At 45.2% G+C, this 27,424-nt stretch overlaps 1 protein-coding gene across 3 annotated transcripts in view; it reads right to left on the reverse strand.

Moving 5' to 3' along the window:
* The window catches only part of ssbp4 (single stranded DNA binding protein 4), an 81,552-nt gene that overhangs the window by 46,289 nt on the left and 7,839 nt on the right, over positions 1-27,424 (reverse strand). For 2 of the 3 annotated variants that reach the window (XM_034293772.1, XM_010871708.4), the window contains exons 3-4: positions 23,751-23,812; positions 16,183-16,267 (exon numbers count right to left, since the gene is read on the reverse strand). In XM_034293772.1, the coding sequence (XP_034149663.1) occupies positions 16,183-16,267; positions 23,751-23,812 (147 nt within the window). Of the gene's footprint in view, positions 1-16,182; positions 16,268-23,104; positions 23,159-23,750; positions 23,813-27,424 lie in introns of those variants that run through there. The other variant, XM_034293773.1, reaches the window with a different exon arrangement.

Raw genomic sequence — 27,424 nt, forward strand, 5'->3', positions numbered from 1 at the left:
CTCCACTGATCCCAAAGCATTCTAGTGTTTTACATACACAGCACCGTGTTACCATGGTGACTAGGCCCAGTTCTGGGGCCTTACACATGGGGCAGGTACCTGTCTTACTGGAATCTGAGACTGGCATACTTTGGCAATAAGGCATGAGGGGGTGTGTTATATGGCAAGAAAAACAAATGCACGATGCAATGCAGAGTACCTAGATACAGGTCTTGGCTGTGGAATATTGGACATTATTAAATTGTTTTCTAACACAATTACAATTGTTTGTACTACAGTGGTCATACAGTTTCATATACCATGGCTTTCAGCCAATCAGCATTTAGGGTGGACATCACCTGGTTTACAAATATACTTCAAGGGTCGCAAATGCTGGAGTTCTCTGTAAAAGATGGTATTCAGTTTCAAATGAGAAATAAGTTTGAAACTGGTTTCCTACAATGTATCCATAAATGTGTGTGCTTAATTGTCTTCCATTTAGTATGCAACGTGTACATTTACAATCACCAACTTTTTTACAGACATAATATGTGAATATAAACTGTATTCAAAACTCAAGCGTCAGTAAGAGCCTGTTTGCATATGGAGATGTGGATTTGGATGTGTAGGAAATTGCCTGTATGTCTGCACGTACTGGTCTTGCTAGGTGTGTGTGTGTGTGTGTGTGTGCGCGTGTGCGCGCGCGCGTGTGTGTGTATGCGCATGGACTGCTTGCCGTTTCTCAGTTCAGCAGAACCTCATTAATTCAGAAATGGAAATCATTTCTGCATGGAGTGCACAAGAGACGAGAACGCTGAAGAAGACGAGTGCATGAGAGGGAGAGGCAGTGTGTATCTGCTGGATGGGGGTGGGGGGAGGACTATGAAAGCCTAGAACACATTCATGGTATTGAGACTTTCAGTATATTATCATAAGTAGTAGAAAAAAGATGGTTATTGGGGTAGCACTAGACTACGGCCATTTGGCCAGTGTTAATAGGGGGTCAGAAAGTGGCATAAAAATCGATGTTTTTGGTATACCACATATGTATTGCGAGAGAATGTATTTACCACATAGATGTAGTCTGTAACATGCACAGTATTGAATATATTACCAATTAATATGCCAATTTCTGGAAGGACTTTAGATTGCATTGTGATTACGGTCGTCATTAAAATGAAATATTATCAAATGAAAATGAACAATGAATTATTCAGTTATTCAGAGTTCAGAGAAATATGAACAGCCAACCTCAGGAGTGAGGTTTGAATGATTTTCCCATAACTAGTGTAAGACATTGTACATCATTGGTGGCCATAAAGATTCAGTATCACCTTTGGCATTGAAATGTACCGATGTGGATGTATTATTCTTGTTGGTTAACAGCTACACATTAACACGGTTTATGTCAGGATAAAGTCTCGGTCCACATTACGCTCACATTGTCTGCTATTGACTGGAGTAAATGAGGGAGAAAGTCAAGGCAATATTCGGCATCACAGGACCACTGATTATGGCTCTGGGGACTAACCTACAGTACTAATACTGTAGCCTAAATGAATGTAGGTTTTTTGATATGTGATGTTTTTAAGTGTATGTGCATAAATATACAAATAAATAAACAACTGGCTAGCAAGATTAATAAATAAAGAGCCATCTTCCCTGGTGGAGGGAGGATCCATGCTGAGCCTTTTAGCGAGCCTCCTACCACCCCCAGACAATATGGAGCAGACAGTAATCTGTCCATGCACTGAGGGGATTAGAGCCTCCGTAGCAGAGGACAGCATATCCCCACACAGCACCCCACAAAACAGACCAGACCAGTCTGGCCAGGTCCGGGATAATGTAGTTTGGTTCAGTACAGAATAGCACAGTTCCTCCAAAACCATCCCAATTTCGTGTCCCAGCACAGAATAACACAGCTCCCCCCAAACCCTCTCAGGCTTGTCCCAGGATAGAATAGCACCGCTCCCCCAAAACCTTCTCAAGCTTGTCCCAGGATAGAATAGCAACGCTTCCCCAAAACCCTCTCAAGCTTGTCTCAGGATAGAATAGCACCGCTCCCCCAAAACCCTCTCAGGTGTGTCCCAGAATAGAACAGGATAGCTCCCACAAAACAATTCCAGACTTGTACTAACACAGAATAGCAGAGCTCCCCCAAATCCAACTCCGGCTGGTCCCAAGACAGAATAGCACAGCTAAAAACATTTCAGGCTAGTTCCAGCATAGAGGCCGATAAATCAGAATCCTTCCTTCATAAACCAGCTTAGTCGTCTAAATCAGGCCTCAGTCACATTCAGCGGGGGCAGACAGTCCTGCCCAACCCAGCTCCCCCCCCCACCCCTCCATTCCTCTCCTCTCCTCCCGTTGTCCTTCCCTCCACGCATCCCTCCCAACCACCAGCAATCACTGAGGTGACATGTTTAGACAAGCAGCATTTTCCAAACTCAAGTATTTCTTGGTGTCTTTACAGACTGGCTCAGAGGCGTCTGACCTTTAAAACCTGAAGCAAGTAACACATGGTGGACTGTAGTGTATGTAAGTCAGGGATGACATAAGCGCACATGCAGGGACATCCACACACGTCCGGGACGTTTGAAATAACAAACATGCCGGGATTACTGGGAGGATGCAACAGTGCCGTGCCCTAATGTACCAAGGCAGCATCCTATTAACCTTGTCCCCAGGCTCCAACTGCTGGCGGGTAGAACCAGGGAACAGTGTGGTAATGTAAAGGACTAAGAGTGGAGGATTTAATGAGTGAAATGCAGATCAATCTTCAGCCAGTCACAGGACATTCAGGCGTAGTCCCAAACAGAGGGCAGGAGAGGTAGGGAATCTAGAACAGTTGTCTTGGATGAGACTTAGAAAAATGCCCAAGACACACATTCTATACATTTTGCATTGTCATGCAGTAGATGCTCTAACCCAGAGCAATATACAGGTGCAATCAGATTCAAGTGTCTTACTCAAGGGCACATTAATAGAGTTTTATTCACCTTTTCAGCTCCGGAAATAGAATCGGCAAACTCTCTCATCCACCACGCTATAGCACAGAAACATTATTTCTGGGAAGCCCAACTGATTCAGAGTTCAGGCATATAACATTTACATGTGAAAACTATTTAGATTTTCCATGCAGACTTCATAGTTAAAAAATCACTTGTGCTGATCAAAGTTTAAAGTTCACAATGTAGGTGGGAGGTTCTATGAACCAAGGTTTTAAGGGTCATGCTAGATAATGATATGACTGACGGAGCAGCCAACTAAAGCCTTCCTGGTTGGTTCATCCAGAACTGCCATAGGCTCCCGTTCAAGTTGCATTCAAAGGGACAGTGAAACCATACTGACAGAAAGAGAGCCTGCTGGTGGACAAAATTAATATCCGATATTTAAAAAACATCTGATCTGAAGCATTCTTTCAGCAATTACCTAAAGGGGTTAGAAGTTCAGGCAATGTACCGATGAGGACATGGCAAAGTGAAAGCAATGTATGATTTGGATTTAGGATTCCAGTCTTCTCAGAATTTGAATAATTAATATTAACAATGGGACAGCTCTGCTCTGACCTCTGGATAACCCGAGGCCTGACTGGCTGCCTGACGAACACAACACAATAGAAACAACACAACAAACGAATGGCACATGAAACACACACACACACACAGGAACTGACGGCACTGCTGAGCAACTGATACTGTGCAAACAGCTGTATTGAAGTACTTCAGATGAACCACACTGATTGTTCGGTTCTGCGTGTGTCTAGATTTTAGACATGGACGTTCTCAGCAGTCCAAGGGCCCCGGGGCGATGACCTAACTTTGTCTGGTGTAGTCTAGGAGGATTACACACTTTGAACAACACTGCAAACCAAGCATGATACAAACAGTCTATGAATGCTGCATAGCAAACACATGCAAGACCGACAGCATAGCAATATTTTTCATCAACATTGAAACATTAGTGAATGACACAGGCAATACCTAACAAACTCTCAAACACAGACGCCTGGTGAGTGGATGCCAGAAGTAGAACTCTGGCGTATTTCAATTATGTGCTGTCAATCAAATCATGTAGTAGGCTACTTGCATAACTGGCAGACAAATGTCTGTTCTTTTCAAGCAACTCAGGCTGTAATAAGGCCACGTAACTATACGGGGGAAACCACAGATGTAAAGGGTTAAAACAACTTTAAAGTAAAAAGCTCATAAAATGTGGCTGTTATTGTGCCAGTAACAGAAATGTTGCATCCCTGATCCGACAACGTAAAAAGTATGTCATTGTACCTTTGAGCGAGGCAATTAACTAAAACTGCTCATTTAAGTTACACTAGATAATAGTCTGCAAATGGAAATCATGAGTAAATAAAGAATGGAAGGGTTCAGCTACAGATATATAAGAAAAGTAAACTGATGAGGAGAATGAGCAGCAATTACGTAAAGAGCATATAAAGAATAAATAAAAGCACCGAAACTTTTGGATATTTAGCAAGTGAGATAAATACTCCTATTCTCTGCCAGATCAACAGCCAAGGCCTTGAAAAACATTCACTCTGTTAAGAAGGGAAGACACATTTGGCCTACTTTGTGATGCCACAAAATGTATGAGATTTTACTAGACCAATGACTGTACATCTGGTTAAAATGGGCAGTGTGCAGAATTATATTGAACTGTAATATAAACCAAACACCCATAATATATCTCCGGTAAGGAACAATTGACAAGTGTTTCACAAAATGTATTCACCATAAATAATTGGGAGGTCATACAATAAGGCATCCTAAAACAAGGATTTTCTATTGGTCATCAAAAGCCTGATCAGTTTTGGTTGATTTCCTGGTTGCTAAAATTCTACACAGTTTGTTCAATTTCTATTCATGGAAGAAAACAAGCGCTGAATTGTGTAGTGAGTCATTATGCAATCCAAATTGCGAAAAATACTTTTTAAAATACAAAATATTGTTGACCAAAATTAAAGTTTAAACCAACTCTTCCCAATCCATATACACTGCTAAAAAAACAAACCCTAAGTCAAATAAAATTCTGTTCAGTTAGGAAGCATAACAGATTATGAATCAATGTCACCTGTTTTGGTGGAAATTAAAGTGACAACAGGTGCACTGGAGAAGCAACAGTTTTCCAGGTGGTGGCCACAGACAATTGATCTCTCCTTATCCTTCCTGATTATTCTCTAGTTTAGCATTTTGCTTGTGTTCTTGTCACTACTGCATGAGACGGTACCTGCAGCCCATTAAGGTTGCACTGGTAGTCCAGCTCCTCCTTCTTGCTGTCGCAGGAAGGTTTGCTGTGTCTCCCTGTACAGACTCAAGAGCATGGAGGAGATACCAGGAGACAGGGTGGCATGAGGGCCCGACGTCCTCTAGCGGGACCTGTGCTCACAGCCCAGCACCATGCAGCTCGATTTCCATTGGACAGAGAACATCACAATTGGCAGGGCTGCCATTGGTGTCCCATTCGCTTCACAGATGAGAGCCGGTTCACACGGAGCACGAGACAGATGTAAAAGAGTCTGGAGACACTGTGGTAAATGTTATGATGCCTGCAATATCACCCAGCCTGACCGGTTTGGCGGTGGGTCAGTGATGGTCTGGGGAGGCATATCCTTGGAGGGTCACACAGACCTCCATGTGTTAGCCAACGGTACCCTGACTGCTGTTAGGTACTGTGATGAAATCCTCAGATCCATTGTCCGACCTTACGCTGGTCCAGTAGGCCCTGGATTCCTCCTGGTGCAGGACAATGCCTGGCCTTACGTGGCAAAAGCGTGTAGCCAGTTCCTGGATGACTTCAATGGAAATGGCATTGATGCCATTTTCATTGACCATTGTTATGTCATTGTGTTCTGTTATGGAAATTTTGAACTAAGGTACATTTGAGAAATGTCTGTCTTTCTATTGGCTGGTATGTAAATCTTTACTTTGATTGTGACACACGTCTGTATAATATCAGAGGATTATTAGGTATTTGGGCCATGTCCTCCTGCCTAGACAAAGAAGGTGTCAGTCCTTTCTGTTCTTTAGGAACGTAGGAGAGAGGGATCTGGTATATGTCTTAGGGGTCATTCTTGATGGTCACAGTAGGTTGTAGGCTTAATCATCTGCCGACCTGGAGGTTGTCTAGATGCTTTAAGTTTCCCTCAAGGGTTGAGAAAGTTAACCACATGAGGGAAGACACCATGTCCCTTCTGTCAAGCCCAGGACATGTGATGGAACAAAGGGCATGTGTTTGATTGACATGAGACCAATGGGCAACAACTTACCACACCCCTTTTTCTATGTAATAAATACGGATTGTTCATGTATGGAGTTAGAGACTCCTCGGATGATTATGTATGTAAGCATTTGACGCGTCTCACATTTTTTGCATAATAGTTAATAAAACTGTTAGAATGTGCCAAGAGAACTTTTTGTCTCTGTGTTCCTTACTCCGAGTGTCGATACATGGAATTCCCATCACAGTTCTCAACAAATTACACAAAGTACAGTAAATATTTTGAGATTTCATATACACCGATCAGCTGTAACATTATGATATCCTGCCTAATATTGTGTTGGTCCCCCTTTTGCCGCCAAAACAGCCCTGACCATCGAGGCATGGACTCCACTAGACCTCTGAATGTGTGCTGTGGTATCTGGCACCAAGATGTTAGCAGCAGATCCTTTAAGTCCTGTAAGTTGCGAGGTGGGGCCTCGAAGGATCAGATTTGTTTGTCCAGCATATCCCACAGATGCTTGATTGGATTGAGATCTGGGGAATTTGGAGGCCAAGTCAACACCTTTAACTTGTTGTTGTGTTCCTCAAACCATTCCTGAACCATTTTTGCTTTGTGGCAGGGTGCATTATCCTGCTGAAAGAGGCCAATGCCATCAGGGAATACCGTTGCCATGAAAGGGTGCACATGGTCTGCAACAATGCTTAGGTAGGTGATACATGTCAAAGTAACATCCACATTAATGGCAGGACCCTAGGTTTCCCAGTAGAACATTGCCCAAAGCATCACACTTGCCTCCTTCCCATGGTGCATCCTGGTGCCATGTGTTCTCCAGGTAAGCGACGCACACGCACCCGGCCATCCACATGATGTGAAAGGAAACGTGATTCATCAGACCAGGCCACCACCTTCCATTGCCCCTTGGTCCAGTTCTGATGTTCACGTGCCCATTGAGCCGTGTATATAGTTAGATTTAAAACATATTTATCCTAATGCCCACATGATCAGACTGAACATTTCAAAGAACAAAAACTCTGGTCCATGATTATGATAATGTTCTTCATAAAACATGCAGTGATTTCCTAAACTTACAGTGATTACATAGACAGAACGCACTGGGAAGATATCAAGTGAAAGAAACAATGCTGTGTATGTGATGGACAACTTTACACTGAACAGTACACAGTTCCACAACAAAAGGTGAGGACAAATAAGTACCACGCTAGTGAAAGAAAAGGGCTGTGTGTGTGTGTGTGCGTGTGAGTATATGTTTGCGTCTATATTTCTTCTGACAGTCTCTTAGGAGCCCAGCCTGAACAGACTTGATCTGCCAAAGAGTGATTCTAAGTGATCTACCGTCCGGGAGCAGAGGAGATCTGGGTGGCCATGACAGAGAGCCAGATAGACATTTAGTGCTTAGTGAGATGTGTCCCACTCATCTCCAACACCTCTTTACAGGGTCCCAGTTAAATGACACGTCAACTACAGGCCAGAGGAAACCGTTTCACATTTCAGTCACACCAGACTTATGTTGATAATGTACTGGTTCTTACTGAACATATTCTTACAATGACTACTGGTTCTTACTGAACACATTCTTCTAATGACTACTGGTTCTTACTGAACACATTCTTATAATGACTACTGGTTCTTACTGAACACATTCTTCTAATGACTACTGGTTCTTACTGAACACATTCTTATAATGACTACTGGTTCTTACTAAAAACATTAATGTTTGTGCTATTCTGCCTGATTCAGCATGAGTTGAAGCCAAAGCTTCTCAAAAAGGTACTTGGTTGCTCACATACCCACTCCTGAGAGTACACAAACAATGTCACACACACACACACACACACACACACACACACACACACAGCTGGCCCGTGGCTCCATGGTGAGTGAGTGTGTGGATGGGGGACTGATAGGAGCTCTGCCCGGTGCACATGCATACCTTTACTACCATCCAGGGCATATTTAAAGACACTACTTTAATGCACAGTAATGATTATTTTTATACCATGTACTTCCCCTGCCTTTTACTGACAGCATAATGGCTCCCCACTGACCCCCTGATTACCTCTGTGGCTGCCACAGCACCTGGCTGTCCCCCTCCACCTGCCCACTCTCTCCCACCCTGCCTCCCTGTCTCACTCTCTCCCACCCTGCCTCCCTGTCTCCCTCCCTCCCCAAGCCTGCCTCCCTCCGCCTGCCTCTCCGTCTCCCTCTCTCCCAACCTGCCTCTCCGTCTCCCTCTCTCCCAACCTGCCTCTCCGTCTCCCTCTCTCCCAACCTGCCTCTCCGTCTCCCTCTCTCCCAACCTGCCTCTCCGTCTCCCTCCCTCCCACCCTGCCTCTCCGTCTCCCTCCCTCCCAAAGCCTGCCTCCCTCCCCCTGCCTCTCTGTCTCCCACTCTCCCAACCTGCCTCTCCGTCTCCCTCTCTCCCAACCTGCCTCTCCGTCTCCCTCCCTCCCACCCTGCCTCTCCGTCTCCCTCCCTCCCACCCTGCCTGCCTCCCTCCCTCCCCCTGCCTCTCCGTCTCCCTCCCTCCCCCTGCCTGCCTGCCTGCCTCTCCCTGCCTGTCTCCCTCCCTCCTACCCTGCCTCTCCGTCTCCCTCCCTCCCCCTGCCTGCCTGCCTCTCCCTGCCTCTCTGTCTCCATCTCTCCCACCCTGCCTCTCTTTCTCCCTCCCTCCTACCCTGCCTCTCTTTCTCCCTCCTCCTGCCTACCTGCCTCCCTCCCTCCCCCTGCCTGTCTCACTCCCTCCCTCCCTTCCTTCCTTGCCTGCCTGCCCGTCTCCCTCCCCCTGCCTGTCTCCCTCCCTGCCCTGCCTGCCTCCCTCCCTCCCTCCCTCCCCCCACCTGCCTGTCTCCCTCCCCCCACCTGCCTGCCTGCCTGCCTCCCTCCCCTCCCCCTGCCTGCCTGTCTGCCTCTTTTTCTGGGCTATTTCAATGAGACTTAATAAACATGGTATCCAACTGACACACAAACACACTACCAACGACTCATGCAGGCCCACACACACTGATATTAAACTAATTTTAGGGTGCCCAGTTGGTACTTGAGACTGGTACACTGGCAAGCCCAGGGCAGCAGTAGAGCAGCAGAGGAGACAGGGAGTGCCAGAAACACAGCCTGCCAGCCCAGGCCTGCCAAGTACATGGCTGCCTACTGACTCCTCTCAGAGAGACGGTGACGGGTAGAGACAAGCGACACAAAACAGGGACACAAATGAACGGACAACACTGAATACAGAGTGAGGCTGCAACACAGAACATATGTAACTGACGACGGCTGAGGGGGAGAGGGTAGAGTAGAAAAGAGTAGAAAAGTCCCTTTGGAACTTTTCCAATTAGTTTGAATTAATTCCAATTAGTTGCGATTGCAATCGGTTTCTTTGTGATTCATCCTCACAAAGCATTCTGCAATGTAAATGTGAAAATACTATTATATATAGAAATATATTTTTTAATAACCTCCTTTGTTTATGCAAGTTCTCATACAATGCGCACCTAGCCGAACTGTAACGTCTATTCTCAAACCTTAAAAAGCTCATGCAATCAAGCCTGTCTTATATTAACCAATTAGCTGAAATGTAGATTCGATCAGGGATTTGTGTAGGGGAAAAAACAAGACCTCACTCTACAACTCCCAACAGCAATAACGAAACATACACGTTAGAAGATCCATTTCAGTCCTGTGGAATTAACTGCCAATCCACATGAACATCAGTGTTAGCTCTCCACCGAGGGATGGCATCTCCACCGCGCTGCATAACGGCCCCGCCCCCAGCGAGGACAGCCCCCAGCAAGGACAGCCCCCAGCGAGGACAGCCCCCAGCTCTACAGGTGTTGGAGAGACTGCATGGCATGATCAGGACTCTTGACCAGAACTCTGGGTCATCCACCTAAAAGGGGTCGCTCACCACCACTCCAGACAAGTCACACTTTCTTCTCAACTCCCACCCCAGCGAGGGGGCAGGGCGCCCCGTTTCAAAACACAGGCAGTCTGGGTCAGAAATCGGCCTGTGGAAATGTGAGGCTTCCCAAAATCCAGACGCAGCAGGGCAGTTGGTGTGTTTTTTCACAACGGTGTGTGCACGTGGATGAGGCTGGAGTGAGGCCGGTCACCCCACTCTGAAGCAATGTCTGACTTCAGATCAGCCAGGGGCTGCGACTCGGCTGCTACATGCACACCTTTGCCAATGTGACTCAGAGGGCATTGTGGTAGATTCCAACCAACAAACCCTCACAGCATACAGCAACGGTCTCACAGAACCGGCAGGTCCACGGACATTTGGAGCAGCCCGTATACGACTGCTGCAGACACTAATCATTCAGGGATGCACCTGTGCAGTTTCTTAAAGAATTATTGAAAACCAGCTGATAATGACACAATTGTCATTCTGTGGCGCACATTAAAACAGCGAAATGTCCCTTCAGCACCGGACTTCTAGATCTACTGAGACAGCAGCGTTAAACTGGCCCACAGTCAGCTGGAGAGAAAGTGCATGATCAACAAAAAGGGATCCATAATTCACCCTTCTGAGACCTACAGTTGACCCAAAGGCTCCTTGCAGTATGTCGACCCTTTGTTCTGAGGTTTAGCTAGGAAACGTCGGCAACCGCACACACATGAAGAAACTGACAAGCCTTTCATTGCAGGCAGACAGAAGGTGGGGGCCTCCTACAGTAAACACACAGACAGCCCTGCTACCTCATGGTGTCAGCCTGCAGCCAACACACACTAACTGTTTGATAGCTGTGGAAACAGAGGAGGGAACCTGCCAGAGAAGCACTGACAGACAGACAAACAGATACAGACAGAGAGACAGACAGAGAGACAGACAGAGAGACAGACAGAGACAGCATGACAGATACAAAGTGAGTGAGAGTGTGAGAGTGAGGGCATGCCGTTACAATGTGTATGTATGGTAACATGCTGCCTCCATTACACCTAATATCTGCCTGTCCTCTGTTTTGCTCCTCTCTCCAGCCATACTCAGCCTCCCTGTATTATTGGTATTATTATTATTCCTTCATGTCGTCATTCCGCCCCCGCTTCTCTCCTTCCCCCAAGTACAGCGGGCACCGCTGGCACACAGCCAGATTACCCAATCAATCTCCTTTGAGAGAAAGGGGGGAGACGAGAGGAATAAAAAGGAGGGGGCAGAGACCGGGGGGGCAGGGGTGTTCAAGGAGTGATGGGGGAGTGTGTACCCGACCTAAGAGAAATCAAGGCAAGAGAAAGGCGTAGGATGAGAGAATCTTTTTTTTTTTTTTTTTAAAGGAACGATGGTGAGCCAGAGGAAAAGGCTAGGGCAAAGAGAATGCTTTATTGAACTGACTCATTTAAATTGGGAAAGTGAGCACCTGTTATAGATGAGAGCAATGCACACAGTCAGACAAAGTACACACAAAGGATGGCTTCTCAATGGCTGTTGTTTACAGAGAAGAGCTCCACCCCCTGGGCCACCTGTTTCAGTCCGGCTGGACACGCCAGCCTGCCACAGCTTGGCTGCCCCTCAAATCACACCCTATCCCCCATCAAGTGCACTCCTGACCAAACCACTGCAAAAGAGAACAGACTCAGGGATTCAACACAGCCCTGACACCAGGCACAAACCCCACATTACACCATCACCATGATTCCCTCTATTACGGTGACAAGAGGTTACCACACTTAGGTATTCATGTCAGCGGCGGTGTCAAAGTGACATTTTTCAATAGAAATCATGTCACACAGACCAACATCCAGAATGTCATTATACCTCATACAAGACAGGATTGGAGGCTCACATCAAGGAAAGCAGACTTTTGGAGTTCTTTGTATGGCTTGAAAGGAGTTCTAGAATTTGTGTGGCTAGGAAGGAGTTCTAGAGTTCTTTGTATGGTTAGGAAGGGTTCTAGAGTTTCTATGTAGATGGAAAGACGTTCTAGAGTTCTTTGTATGGTTGAGAAGGTGGTCTGGACTCTGGTCCAAAGGTCCAGGGGAGGCCAAAAATGCTTCAAATTAAAGCTTAGGCCAGTTCAGTTCTCCAGGATGGGCAACGGCCACTTTAGCCTACATAATATAAAAATGGTAAGAAATAACATGAGAAACATCTTGTAACTGAAATCTTACTCTGTCTTTAATCACAATGAATAAGCAGTGCATTGAGTTACACATACTATTCTTTGATTGTATGGGATGGAAAATGTGTAGCAGAATGTTTTTAAATTACCAAAAACATCACACATGCTACTCTACTTTATAACTATCAATTACCCCATGTTTAAACATGCATACTCCTCTTCTGTATGAAATAAAAGTACCACTTTTAAAGAGAGAACAAACCTGTCCAGAATAACTTTATCAAAATGATCTTAATATTTAGGGTACGTCTATTCTGGGTAGGAGACCTTTTGCCCCAGCATGACCTCCCCTGCTAAAAACAAAGTAATTCTAATTCTATACACAAATGCCTACCACTTCAAGAAAAAAGCATGTATAGGCCTTCCAAAAGACATTGTGAGGTATAAAGATTATTGTAGAAGACAGCAATATGGTAGAAGACAGATTATATTATCCAACAAATGTTCTGCTAGTAGACTGTAGGGTAATACAACCAACATTCAAATTTTCTGGACTCCACCCCCGACCCCTTTCTTAAATTCTGTCATTAGAACTCCTGGCACTTCACTTGGGACCCCAGTTTGAAAACCCTGATCAATGCTTGTATTTCCTTATTTATTAAATCAGAATAACCAAAAGATGTTTCATGTTCTTTTAATACAAAACATTTGCAAACACAAAGCATTCCCCTTTGTGTTGGCAAACTCAACTACTGAAGACAGAATTATGAATGTGTATGAATTTCCATGAGTTTAGGTTAAGGGTTAGTAGTTAGGATAAGGTATTAAGGTTAGGGGTGTGACTGTATCAGAGAGTGAGAGAGACATGGGTTCTGCATCCAGGGGTGCAGAGTTCTCCAGTTCCGGGAGCCAAGCCAGAGTCACAATCCCACCAAAATCCAGGGATTAGCTATGAACCATCCCCCAGATTTGAGGATTAGCACATTATATTCCATTATCTTCCCCAAACTGGAGGGCCTACAAAGTCTTCACCCCAGGCCCCATGAGAAACAACCAGGAGAGCGCTTGGGTCATGATGTGGTGAATTCCCTGTCCAGAGTTGTGTTGTGTTGCAGATCGAGACGATGCCTGACGATTTCAGCTGCCACTGTGCTGACACCTCCCCCTCCCCTGTGTTGTCCCTGTCCTTGTCCATCTGGTCATGCTTCTGACCTGGACTAAGTTTAAATAGACTCTAGACTCAGCCCACACACATTTATTAATTATTACAATTAGAATCTTAATATGTTCACCTGGCACAGCCAGAAGAGGACTGGTCACCCCTCTGAGCCTGGGTCCTCTCTAGGTTTCTTCCTAAATGTGGGCATTCTTAAGGAGGTTTTCCTAGCCACTGAAATTCAACACTACAGTTGTTTGCTTCTTGGGGTTTAAGGCCAGGTGTTTTGTAAAAGCACTTTGTGACATCTGCTGATGTAAAAAGGGCTTTATAAATACATTTGATTGATTGATTGATTGATTCCTTCAAACTCAGCAAAGGCCGCCATCATGTCTTTGGCAATAAACACAGATGGCATCTAAGTGAGGATGAATAGAAACCCAGAGTCTAGCAAACAGAGAGAGATAGAAAGAAATAGCAAAAGAGCAAGAGTGGAAAAACAGGGTAAGTCTCTACAAGTATTTCAACCTTTGATCCTGGAAGACAACAGGGAAATCGGGCCGTTATCAACCAGGCCACGAGAGCAACTTGATCAGGCCACTGGCCCAGAGGGATGGCAGTGGCCCGAGTTAATCAGACAAAGACAACCCTCACCCCAGTCCCTCAGACACATCCCAAGATAAGGTGCATCCCACAACATTAGCCCTGCGGTCTGCCTGTCTGACTGCCTGTCTGTCACACAATCTCTAAGGTTCCACCAGAAACAAAAAGAGTGTAAACACTATAGGCAAACTTATTGAAAAGCATCAGGGTTATGCATTTTCAGCCCAGTCTCCAATAACCTGCTCCATCCAATGAGGAGAAAAATACAGAAAAATCTCTGAAATTACAAGTCTGTTGGTGACCACCCACAAGCATAAGTTCCTGTACAATGATTTTGATTTCCATTGATATCAATACGCTTCTTGTGAGAAGACATCACCCCTTCACAAGATGCTTCACACATGCACAGACAAACACACAGAGCCCTCTCAGTCCCTCAACACTGAGGTCACTGGATGGACGGATACACTTTGACCCTTTGAACCTCACCCCGGTCAGAGGTCAGGGGAAACTGGACGTTAATCGTTGAGCTAGAAGAAAAGAGCAGGACATGAGCCTCGTAGTATTCCCCAGCGTTCGCACTGAGTGACCACAATGGGCTGACCACTGGGTAGGACTTTTTACTGGAGCTCCACATCCGGACACTGAAGAAGTGGCGCTAAAAAACTGGTAATTTGCCGTGGGGAACATGTGGGTTAGCTGTGAAGACCAAAGCACCGGCTCTGCGCTACACATCACTAAAGCCTGATGTCATTGTTTAGCTCCTGTGTTAGCATCAGATTAGTGTCAAGTTCTTCTGTAGGAAGTCCTCAACACCAGTCCTGACACCGACCCAGTTAGTGGGTAGCCAGAGTAAGCATGGAGGAGAGCTGACAGTTCAGACACCCAGGTAGCTAGCTACCACGGGAAATAGGTGGGAATGATTAGGCATATAGATTAATTGGGGACACTTGTCAGCTTTAATTAAGCATGGGGTTTAATTAACCATGTAATTAATCTTATGCTGGTGTAATACACAAAACAAATGAGTCAGTTCTGATGAGGTCTGGTCTGTCCTTACTTGTCGGACTACATGCAAGTGTGGAATATGCACAGAGGAGAAAATGTCTAAATTAAAATGTCCAGTGCAGGAATAGAACCATCATAATCTATTCCCAGTTTTAGGGCTCCTTCAACGGCCCAGGTGAATGAAAAGATGCTATTAATAGACTGTCCAATATATCCTATTAGCTGCATAGCCGTTTAAACATATTTAAATGATATGTAATACCACTATTTCCCACTGACGAAACGTGGTCCAGAAAGAGTACATCTATGCTAATGTATAGCAGTGATAACAAATAAAATGTATTTGCCTTGAGTGAGACAGATGAAGTCCAAGAGGACTGCAGCTTAACCTTCAATCATTCAGGTTTCAGCCAATGAGCTAGAGGTCACAATTAGTGGGCACATTAACATGGTCATTTGCAGTCTAAGAGCTGCGTCAACAAAGAGCCTCCTTTTGTAGGCCAGCCACTTGAGGCCCTCCACACAGCACATCAATGGCCACGCCAGTGGAACCTCCAACTCCGCTGCAGATGAGAGGGTCATGGGGGGGGAAGCCCATGACCCCCAGGCCACCCTCAATCAGCCCCACACGCATCAGCCCCACACGCATCAGCCCCAGCACTACACTTCATCCAGCCAACAGCTCACCCAGCTGCTTTATATGCTCTGACTCTTATTAGAACCATGAGACGGCCAATAAAAAAGCCTCGCAGCGGTCTGACATTTCACCTTCAGCAGACAGTTTAGGTCAGAGAGAGGTGTACACGGCATAACTGGGAGAACATGTCAAATGGGTGAGACTTCCAACATCATTGGCTGATTCTATTCTAGGTGTCAGAGGAAGGTAGTGAGGTACATGGTTTCAAAGCGTTTAACAGAGAACATTACTGCAGTAAAATGAGTTACAGAGACCAAGCAAATCTACAACGGTATCAGGGCCAAAGCAATAACGTACGCAAATGTATGAATTCAACGTTAATCAACTGACATCGATAACAGATAAACACTCTGTAAACCACACGCACAGAAACAACACTGGCCACCCTTGCTTCGGACAGAACACCAGCGACAGGTTGAAAGAGTTGACTCACATAGTCGTGGAAAGCCTTGGCCTCGCTGGAATGTTCGCATGTCTCCCTCCGGTCTGGAGCGGCGCAGTACAAATCCCAGAATACACTGCGGGGAAATGAGGGGGAGTAAGAGAGAACATTGTTGGACTTCAGATCACAGCAGACATGCAGATAGTTTCAATTTACACAACACTACCAACAGCCGGGCAGGGTTTACATGACTTAGTGGCATAGAGCATGCTGCTGGCAACCTAATGTGGTTACGACTAATTCCTTAATAGGACACATGTATGAATGTATAGTATGTGTACGTGAAACATAAGGCTTAATAATCATGTTCCCATGAAGACAATCTATGGCTGAGTGAAATCTGATCACCCTACCAAGGCAATAAAAGAACCGGAGAACTATAAGAACTTATTCCAGGCAAGCACACTGCCTGCTTTGGCAAGGTGACGTCATCTAATCGAACCATCTCATGTAGCTGGCCCTCTGCTTGGCCAGAGCTGCAGGTTACTGATCAATTAGGCATGATATTTGTTAATGAAGGCAAATCCAGTCCTAAGGGCTGCAGGGGGCACCAGGTTCCAATCCAGATACCTCTCTTAATTACTTCAATGAAATTAAGTGCATGTTTAAATGGTCTACATTCAATTGTTCTTGCACCAAAGATATTGATTAAATGGATAGCACATAAAAGCTGCTGATTTGACTGGGTCTCAAGAGAAAAGTTACACTTTTTCTCCAAACCATTCAAAGACGGGTATTATTCCACAATACGCATTATTTCTGCTGATGAGGCGAGTCCAGGCTTCTAACAGCGTGTGCAATGCCTGACATTTGATGTGACATACTGCAAAATGGAGCAGAAAATATTAGCTGATCACCCATAACCATTCATGTATCAGAGAATCATTCAATGTGTCAGTTTGATAAGATATTATGTCACACTTCTATTGGAGAGGTACAGCTACATACTTTGCAAGGTACATGTATGGCCTTATTGCTGCAGTGAGGTACTATTATGAAGATAGAACTACCTTTGTTTACAAAATACCAAAACACTAAACCCATGGCCTTTGCTCACAGTTGTGCCCAGACTGGATCCACTGGACAGGCTAATGAATCAACTGACCAGACAGAGGAAAAACAGAGGGGTGTTTGTGTGCGTGCGTTTTATGCATCCAAAATTTCCTCCAGAAATAGTGGACCCCTTTATAAAGCACAGAAAAAAGTACATTAAAATGTCAGTTGTTCATTAGCTTGATCCTACACTTAAAATACACTACATCTAACTTAAATAAGTTAGAAGAAAAAATTCTGAATAAAAAAATAATAATAATCGAATAAATGATACAGTGGGTGTGTTGAAAACCTCATGAAGCTGATTGAGAGAATGCGAGAGTGTGCAAGCGGTCATCGGGGCAAAAGATGGTACTTTGTAGAATCTACAATATAAAATGTACTGTTCTGTTTAACACTTTTTGGTTGCTACATGATTCCATGTGTTGTTTCATATTTTTTTAAACTAAAGAAATACCCTTGATGAGTAGGTTTATCAGAACATTTAAATGGTACCTTATACTTATCATTAATGTGTGAAACAAATACTGACATGCCTGCATTTAAGACTGTGCAACCTCCCCCTGCCAAAGCAACAGCATTAAGTGTTCTCCTAAAACATTTAATGAAGTGGGAGAACACATAGCAATGGATTGATGACTACTACTCAACGCAGAATCTCTCCAGATCATTCTCTAGAGTCCTCAGTATTTGTATGTGGAATCATCTTCAGCTGACCCCACAGGTATTCAATATGATTTGGATCAGGGGCATGAGTTGGCCATTGCAAAAGCCTGGACTGTTTTGGACCATTGTTCTTCTATAAGATCTAACAACAACAACCTACAGTGGGGAGAACAAGTATTTGAAACACTGCCGATTTTGCAGGTTTTCCTACTTACAAAGCATGTAGAACTCTGTAACTGTGAGAGACGGAATTTAAAACAAAAATCCAGAAAATCACATTGTATGCTTTTTAAATAATTAATTTGCATTTTGTTGCATGACATAAGTATTTGATCGCCTACCAACCTGTAAGAATTCCGGCTCTCACAGACCTGTTAGTTTTTCTTTAAGAAGCCCTCCTGTTCTCCACTCATTACCTGTATTAACTGCACCTGTTTAAACTCGTTAGCTGAATAAAAGACACCTGTCCACACACTCAATCAAACAAGACTCCAACCTCTCCACAATGGCCAAGACCATAGAGCTGTGTAAGGACATCAGGGATAGAACTGTAGACCTGCACAAGGCTGGGATGGGCTACAAGACAATAGGCAAGCAGCTTGGTGAGAAGGCAACAACTGTTGGCGCAATTATTAGAAAATGGAAGAAGTTCAAGATGACGGTCAATCTCCCTCTGTCTGGGGCTCCTTGCAAGATCTCACCTCGTGGGGCATCAATGATCATGAGGAAGGTGAGGGATCAGCCCAGAACTACACGGCAGGACCTGGTCAATGACCTGAAGAGAGCTGGGACCTCAGTCTCAAAGAAAACCATTAGTAACACACTACGCCATCATGGATTAAAATCCTGCAGCGCACATAAGGTCCCCCTGCTCAAGCCAGCGCATGTCCAGGCCCGTCTGAAGTTTGCCAATGACCATCTGGATGATCCAGAGGAGGAATGGGAGAACGTCATGTGGTCTGATGAGACAAAAATAGAGCTTTTTGGTCTAAACTCCACTCGCCGTGTTTGGAGGAAGAAGAAGGATGAGCACAACCCCAAGAACACCATCCCAACCGTGAAGCATTGAGGTGGAAACATCATTCTTTGGGGATGCTTTTCTACAAAGGGGACAGGATGACTGCACTGTATTGAGGGGAGGATGGATGGGGCCATGTATCGCGAGATCTTGGCCAACAACCTCCTTCACTCAGTAAGAGCATTTAAGATGGGTCGTGGCTGGGTCTTCCAGCATGACAACGACCTGAAACACACAGCCAGGGCAACTAAGGAGTGGCTCTGTAAGAAGCATCTCAAGGTCCTGGAGTGGCCTAGCCAGTCTCCTGACCTGAACCCAATAGAAAATCTTTGGAGGGAGCTGAAAGTCCATATTGCCCAGCGACAGCCCCGAAACCTGAAGGATCTGGAGAAGGTCTGTATGGAGGAGAGGGCCAAAATCCCTGCTGCAGTGTGTGCAAACCAGGTCAAAAACTACAGGAAACCTATGATCACTGTAATTGCAAACAAAGGTTTCGGTGCCAAATATTAAGTTCTGCTTTTCTGATGTATCAAATACTTATGTCATGCAATCAAATACAAATTAATTACTTAAAAATCATACAATGTGATTTTCTGGATTTTTAGATTCCGTCACTCACAGTTGAAGAGTACCTCTGATAAAAATTACAGACTTCAACATGCTTTGTAAGTGGGAAAACCTGCAAAATCGGCAGTGTATCAAATACTTGTTCTCCCCACTGTATTTTAAGCCTTCTGACAGAGGCAGACAGATTTTACTCAAAAATATTCTGGTACTTCAAAAGGTCCAGGATGCCACTTATCCTAACAAGGTTCCCAGGGTTCTTTAGGAAGCAAAACACTCCCAGAACATCACACATCCAGCACCATACTTCAAAACGGGGATTAGGTTATTTTCTGCATGACCAACCCGCATTTACACCAAACACACCAGTAGTCTGGCCAAAAATCTAAATGTTCTCTCATCTAATGACAGAAACCTGTTACAAACACAGTTCTCCAAATAACAACATTTATCTAGATTTGAATAGAGGGTTTCTTCTGGAAAAACATAGAAAAATAATTCGGGCATGAACGCAGCACCTAGTTGTAGTTTGAGGTGAACCAAGTTTCAAATTTAGTAACGCTCCTACTGTGATCCAGTTCTTTACTTCTCAAACCTTCCAAAAAACACCTGGGTCCTCCTCCAGGCAGCCCTTCATCACAGCCCTAGTTGTGTGTGGATAAGTATGAAGCTATTGGGTCTTTTTTACAGCCATTTACACAGCTACATAATTTTGTTGCATTTGTTTCATTTCATTTGGGCGTTTCATGTGTGTAACCTTATACTAACACCCAAGTTCAATAATTTTGCGCATTCAAAGCTTGTGTACATGTATGTGTGCTTAATGCATGCATGTTTGCACATGACTGTCTGTGTGTGTGTTTTCTGGGCAATGTAGCCCCTCAGTCACTTGACAATAAAGACAGGCTGTATTATCATATCTATCAGCTGCTGTTAAAGAGATGGCAGCTTTGTCAGAGCCCGCGCCTGCCTGCCGGAGGGAGACAGCGGGACCATCTCAAATCCAATCAGCTCTCTGGGAAATGAAATAAGACGCACATTACAGTTTGTTACTGAAAAGCCGCAACTCGTTGCAGACCTGGGTACAGGGACTGGGGAGCACAGTGATCCTAACCCGATGCCCTCCAAAGTTCAAAATGTAAAGTAGATTATGCCTGGGTGAGACTGCACATGCAAAACTGTAGCACAACATTACTGGAACAATGTGCTCTGGACAGATGAGTAAAAAGTGGAATTGATTGTCTGAAATGCCTAACACCTTATTTGGAGAAAACCAAACAATGAATAGAAGAACCTCATAGCAACCGTAAAGCATGGATGCGATGGCATTATGGTTTGGGGCTGCTTTCCTCAGGGCAGGCCCAACAGTTTGCCATCATTGAGTAAACCATGAATTCCATATTGTACCAGAAAATTATTAAAGAGGATGTGAGTACATCTGTCAAAAAGCTGAAGTTGAACCAAACATAAAAGCACAATGATCCAAAACATAAATGCTATGACAGTTACAAAAATGGTAATTATTGCAATTAACAGTGGTCTGACAAAACCTGGTGGTAACAACTTGACTCAAGCCATAACAGGCAGAGTGAAGACAGACGCTTGGGTGTAAGGGCCAGATCCATGTCGCGATCACTTTAACCATGTGATCCATGGACAGGAGAGGTCGCCTATGACTGCTACTACTCTTAACAGCCTGAGACACTTTAAATGGAACAGCAAGCTAAACCCTAACCGGAAAGTAGGGGTGAACACAAAACTGTAGATAAACAACAGTATTGTGATTCTTTGTTTCATGATTATCATATCACAGATATAGATTTACAGTTGTGATATTCAACCATCTATACTATTCAGCAGTTAATGTGGTATCAAAATCAAGTTAAGAATCTCACCTATTAAATTAATCTTCTCAAATTTGAGATTTTATATTTTGTTTTAGAAATAAATGCAATTTTATTAGTTGGTATGGCAATGTATGATTCAACTACAGTACTTTTGCAGTGAAATTAAAGTGAAATCCCAATATACAATACATAAAGTATCGCAATACATTAGTATCATGATAGTTCCTTGTCATGACCCAAGTGTCTTATCATGGGTTCCCTGCCAATTCCTATCCCTAGAAGAAACAAAACCTTTCAGTCTTTATTACCCCATTGAGGTTTGCTATTCTCCCGGTATCAATGCTTGCATTGTGAGGCAACAATAGAAACAGGCACTCCACATCTCTTAAAACAGCAAGCCATGTAAATCAGCTGTTCTAATTCCACAGGAACACTGTCCATGGACTTCACTAATAAATTCAACATCTGACAAAAGGCAAAGAAAGGAGAATAAAGAAATAGAGGTCATGTGCATATTGTAAAAGATGAGACACAACTGAAGAACATATTACTCCTTTATTTATCAAACAAGGGGAGGCTCTAGACTCAGGCCAGATGATCTAATGTTTCTCTCTAGGCCAGGTATCGCAACTCTACTCAGGCCGACATAGACAGGCTAAAAGGAACCACAAATCCCCAGCTTCCTGCCTGATACCTGCTTATATAAAGAATAACCAGGAGATTTAGCATGGGGCAAGTCTGTTTTGCTGGAGTGTTTTCTTTGCCCCTCACAAGGAGGAATTTCAGCTGGAAGCAATTTTGAGGGATGATCCATGCACATAGTATTGTGGTGAGGTTCAGACAGGGTGACAGAGTCCAGTGAAAACGGGCTAAAACAATCGATTTGGGCGACGAATGAAGAGGGCTAATGACACAATCAACACCTGCACCCCTCCTGGAGCCCTGGGTTTATCCCTGCATCCATAACAACAGATGTGGATGACTGACCCCCACCTCAACCCCCCCCCCCCCCCCCCCCCCCCCCCGCACCCTGCAGCTCCCCCCTCAACCTATTCAGCCCTGCGCAGCCCAACAGGAAACTGCTTGAGACAGAAGCAAGGATGAAAACCCAGGGTGGGGGATTTGGCTGTTTAACACAAAGGAGACTGGAATGCAAGGAGTTAATCCATTTGGGGTCTCTTCCGCAAACAAAGGACAGGCCTCCAGACAAAGGTTGAGGGAGGGGGAGCAGAGGGGGAGGGTTTGGCTTTCCCTTACCATCTGGACCTTTTGTTTGGGGGAGGGGATTGGCGTAGAGGGAAGGGGGGTCCAGTGAGCCTCCCTGTCCACGTGCTGCAGCCTCAGACAGACATCCCTCCACTGGGTCAGACCCCACCGGGCCCGTTAGGCTAATAATCTTCCTACTCTACACGCACACACACGCACACACACACACCTCCCTCAAATCCAGCCTCAGCACATTAGCCAACCCTGAGACCTTACAACTTGAGGGTTAAGTAATGTGAAAGTAAAAACTTTGCGGAAAAAGGGGAATGTTTGTATATGTCAATCTGTCTGCGTTTCTGGTAGCTTCTCAAGTGAAATCTGTCAGATGGAGTGAACACAGGCCCTCTTGAGGGCCATTATGAGTTATGTAAACCCGATTCACAATTAAAACATGTCAGCGATTCAGGGGGCAGAATGCATCTAAAAAGGCCCCTGTTTCGTTGTGGAGGGTATAAACAACGCAGGACAGAGAGCAAACAAAGACTGCCTCTGAACTCACTCCCTCTTCCGTCCTCTCTGCACGTCTCTCTCTTCCCTTCCATCTCTCTCTCACCATCTCTCCCTCTGTCAGCTGAAGCCCAGGCATGGGCGTTTCCTTCTCAACCAGTGAGACAGAAAGAAATACATGTCAGCCTGTCAGTAAAGAGGCCAACTGCTTCTAGATAACAAATACACTGAAGTATTTATCTGGCATTAACACGACTGACAAGGGAAAGAAATACAGCAAAAGCTTTTTCCAGAAGCATAATGGATCAAGAGTGAGACGTTTTCTACTTCAGCTAGATAATAAAACATTTTCAGTATAGCAGGTAACTACAGATAGGAAAGCACATAATAACTACTTAAAATAATGACATTGTTAATAACAAATAGCCTACATTAACAATGGTTTTTATTTCATTTAAATTGATCTCGAATTGATTAAAAGGACTAGAAGTTCTTCATCCAGTCTAGGCAGCCAAGAGCGCAACCGCACTGACATCTAAAGACGCGCTAAAGAGTCCCCGGCAATTAGCCCCAACCTCCCACACATTTCCCCACATCACGGTGATGTGTGCTTTCATGTCCTGAACGGCAGCCGAGTGTTTATGCGTGTAACAGTACAGTGTGGCACCTAAAAGGAGCACACAAGACAATGTACCTACCACCACCATGAGTGCAGGAATCCAGGGGGCTCCCCCAGTGTAATGTTCTTCTCCCACCGGATCTAGAAGAGAGGGGGAGAGACAGATGGAGAGAAAGTTAGAGAGAGACTGAGAGAGAGAGAGTTTGACAGTGGCGTATGTACGGTCATAACGCATACACACCAGTACGGGGACAATGGAGAGCGTGGCGACGCTGACAACACCTGCCGAGCAGATCCTTACCCTTCATACACCTCTACACCCCAAGATCAGCCTACAGAGATCCCCACAATCTACCATGGTGGTGGCGAACTCCAACTATAGTGGTCTGGGGCCGCTGTCTGCTTTTCTGTACATTGCAAGGTACTCTTTTAGAAGCCTATCTTGTTTGCTAAGGTTCCTTAGCTTCAGCTCTATGGACACTTTTGTAGTTCCAATGCACATTGCCAGTGATCTGAACTATCCTGAGGATGGCCTAATTGTCCGGGATACTGGCCCTCCTACAGCACCCACAGCCGGGCCTGACTGTCCGGGTTACTGGCCCTCCTACAGCACCCAAAGCTAGGCCAGACTGTCCTGGTTACTGGCCCCTCCTACAGCACCCACTGCCGGGCCTGCCTGTCCGGGTTACTGGCCCTCCTACAGCACCCAAAGCTAGGCCAGACTGTCCTGGTTACTGGCCCCTCCTACAGCACCCACGGCCGGGCCTGCCTGTCCGGGTTACTGGCCCTCCTACAGCACCCAAAGCTAGGCCAAACTGTCCTGGTTACTGGCCCCTCCTACAGCACCCACGGGCCGGGCCTGACTGTCCGGCTTACTGGCCCTCCTACAGCACCAAAAGCCGGGCCTGACTGTCCGGCTTACTGGCCCTCCTACAGCACCAAAAGCCGGGCCTGACTGTCCTGGTTACTGGCCCTCCTACAGCACCAAAAGCCGGGCCTGACTGTCCTGGTTACTGGCCCTCCTACAGCACCAAAAGCCGGGCCTGACTGTCCGGGTTACTGGCCCTCCTACAGCACCAAAAGCTGGGCCTGACTGTCCTGGTTACTGGCCCTCCTACAGCACCAAAAGCCGGGCCTGACTGTCCGGGTTACTGGCCCTCCTACAGCACCAAAAGCCGGGCCTGACTGTCCTGGTTACTGGCCCTCCTACAGCACCAAAAGCCGGGCCTGACTGTCCTGGTTACTGGCCCTCCTACAGCACCAAAAGCCGGGCCTGACTGTCCGGGTTACTGGCCCTCCTACAGCACCAAAAGCCGGGCCTGACTGTCCTGGTTACTGGCCCTCCTACAGCACCAAAAGCCGGGCCTGACTGTCCTGGTTACTGGGCCTCCTACAGCACCCACGGCTGTCGGATGAGACTTCGCCGTGTGTGGCCTAGTGGAGGTCAGTTGAGGTGTTCGCCTGTGCAGGTGCTGGGCCACGGGGAGGAACTGTGTGCCCAGGGGGACAGGGAGGACAAGGAGTTCATTTTAATGCAGGGGAAAGAGGAGAAATAGGTGACACTTCAAAAGGTGTGTTTGGCTGCAGTCTATTTGTGGTGACTGAGTTCACTTATCTGTTCAGGTGGGGAGGAAAGGAGAGGAGGTCTAAATTTCTATTTCTGTAATTCTAGTTGCAGTGACGTGGCTGACGGCACAACTGTAGAAATTCATGACACTAAACACCTGTGAAGTGAGGACATTCAGCTATATAGTTGAGAGCATTGTTGAGAGTATGGGAGCTATTAAAGCATTTGATTTTGAATATCATGCACTTAGTCGTCATGAAACTCCAAGGGCAGCCAGTGAGAAATAGCAATCAGGAAATAATGGTAAGAAGACAAAAATAATCACAAACCAACATCACTACATTATACTTTAGGAATATGTTTATGCGAGTGACATTTCCTCAAATTCAGGACATTTGCTTGAACACAGCCTACAGGCCAAGCAAATGAACCGTGGCATCTGCAGGCATGCCTCATGGACATAGTCCGCTCCGCACAGGGTCTGTCTCCCCTCCTGTTGCCGGTGACCCATAATTTAACCCCTATCCAGCAGCACACCAATAACACTCCATCTCAGGGAGGAGAGTTACCCAGGAGGGTTCTGCTATCAGCAAGCCTTACTTTAGCCCTGCTACTTAATCCCTCAGAGCTGGTCCCAGATCTGTACTCAATATTTTAGTCCACTTCTGTTCCTTGTTGGCAGTTAGTCGAACCATGCTGCCTACACTGAATGGTTTAGGGCAAAAGGAGGGAAAAGAGTTCGGGGCGGGTTCTGTGATTGATGGATTGATTTCTCAGCGTTGTGATAGACTAGGCTACTGTAGAAAGTTACGGTGTGATGACCTGTACAGGTTGTGGCTGGATTCAGACTAGCAGACATTCCCACAAAACCTAGACGATTAAACAGAAAACAATAGAGCCTGATATCCAAAGTTCCATATGAACAGTGAAATGATAGATTAACGGGGTCCTGTTCACTCTTATTGCAGGTCAGTTAGGCTTCTAGAACACTTCCACAGAAATAGCAAGGAACATGTGAAACGTATGATTTATTGTTAAAGATAAGAGGAACAAGATCAAGGCTTCAGGGAAAATAAATGTACTGTATATTACATATGGGTTATAATGGTATGCCGTTTATAAGGTCTGGACAGCGTGTCTAAGGGAATTCGGCGATTCCAAAAAACCATCATCTAACGCTCCTTCTCCGGTATGGTTGATAACGGACAGCTAGCTGATACCAAACCTGTTGTGTCTGAATCTGTCAAATGATAGAATGGAGGCCAGGGCCATACTCTAGACACGTACTCCAAAGCATGTTCAAACACAGTGACACACAAAAACACACTGTCAATATTATAAGGGTTTAAAAGAGACTGTGTGATTAGAATATTGGGCCAGTAACCAAATCACTGCTGGTCGCTGGTTTGAATCCCAGAACAGGCAAGGTGAAAAATATGTAGTTGTTTCCTTGAGAAAGGCCCTTAACCTAACTTGCTCCTATTAAGTCTCTCAGAAGCGTCCCTTAATGACTCAAACGTAAAACGAAATAAATATCTAATAAACAATGGTTTTATATCAACGCCAGAGTACATGATAACAGCTGAGATTACAATACAGGGAGGGAAAGTGTGGATATCTGAGCAGCGTGAATCAGACCACTGAAATAGTTACGTGCTTGAACACATTTTTTATATGAAACAAATAATGAGAAAAATCACAACCTTTCATTGCACTTGAAAAGGATCACTTTAGCAGGTCCAGGGGTTAAGAACACTATTATTAACCAATTGTACCCATTCACTCACCTAACTGCACAGATTAAATCTGACTTCTAACACATGGGAGTGTTTAAGAGCAGTTATGGACCAAATGAGCACAGAGGTATCAACACCACTCCAAAGGTGTAGAGCTCTCACGTCTGGCTAGATGAATGGAGAAAATATGGAAACCTGATAGAGTAGGAGTAGGAGCGTCTAGGGCACCAGTGAAAAAAAGGACTGCAGAGTTGAACCTAAATGTTACAACTTGTCCTTGACCAAGTAACCTGGGAAGGGATATCTCCTGGCCCTACATAGGGCTTCCTACAGATGTTAAGTGGTCAGGAAAAACTCCTGGTCTGAGGAAAGTGGCAGAGCTAGAACATACTTGAAATATAAAATTGGTCTTCATCATTAGTAATACGGTCCCCAATAATCTGTGTGCCA

The sequence above is a fragment of the Esox lucius genome, chromosome 8 (assembly GCF_011004845.1).
Source record: "Esox lucius isolate fEsoLuc1 chromosome 8, fEsoLuc1.pri, whole genome shotgun sequence".
Classification (NCBI taxonomy): Eukaryota; Metazoa; Chordata; class Actinopteri; order Esociformes; family Esocidae; genus Esox; species Esox lucius.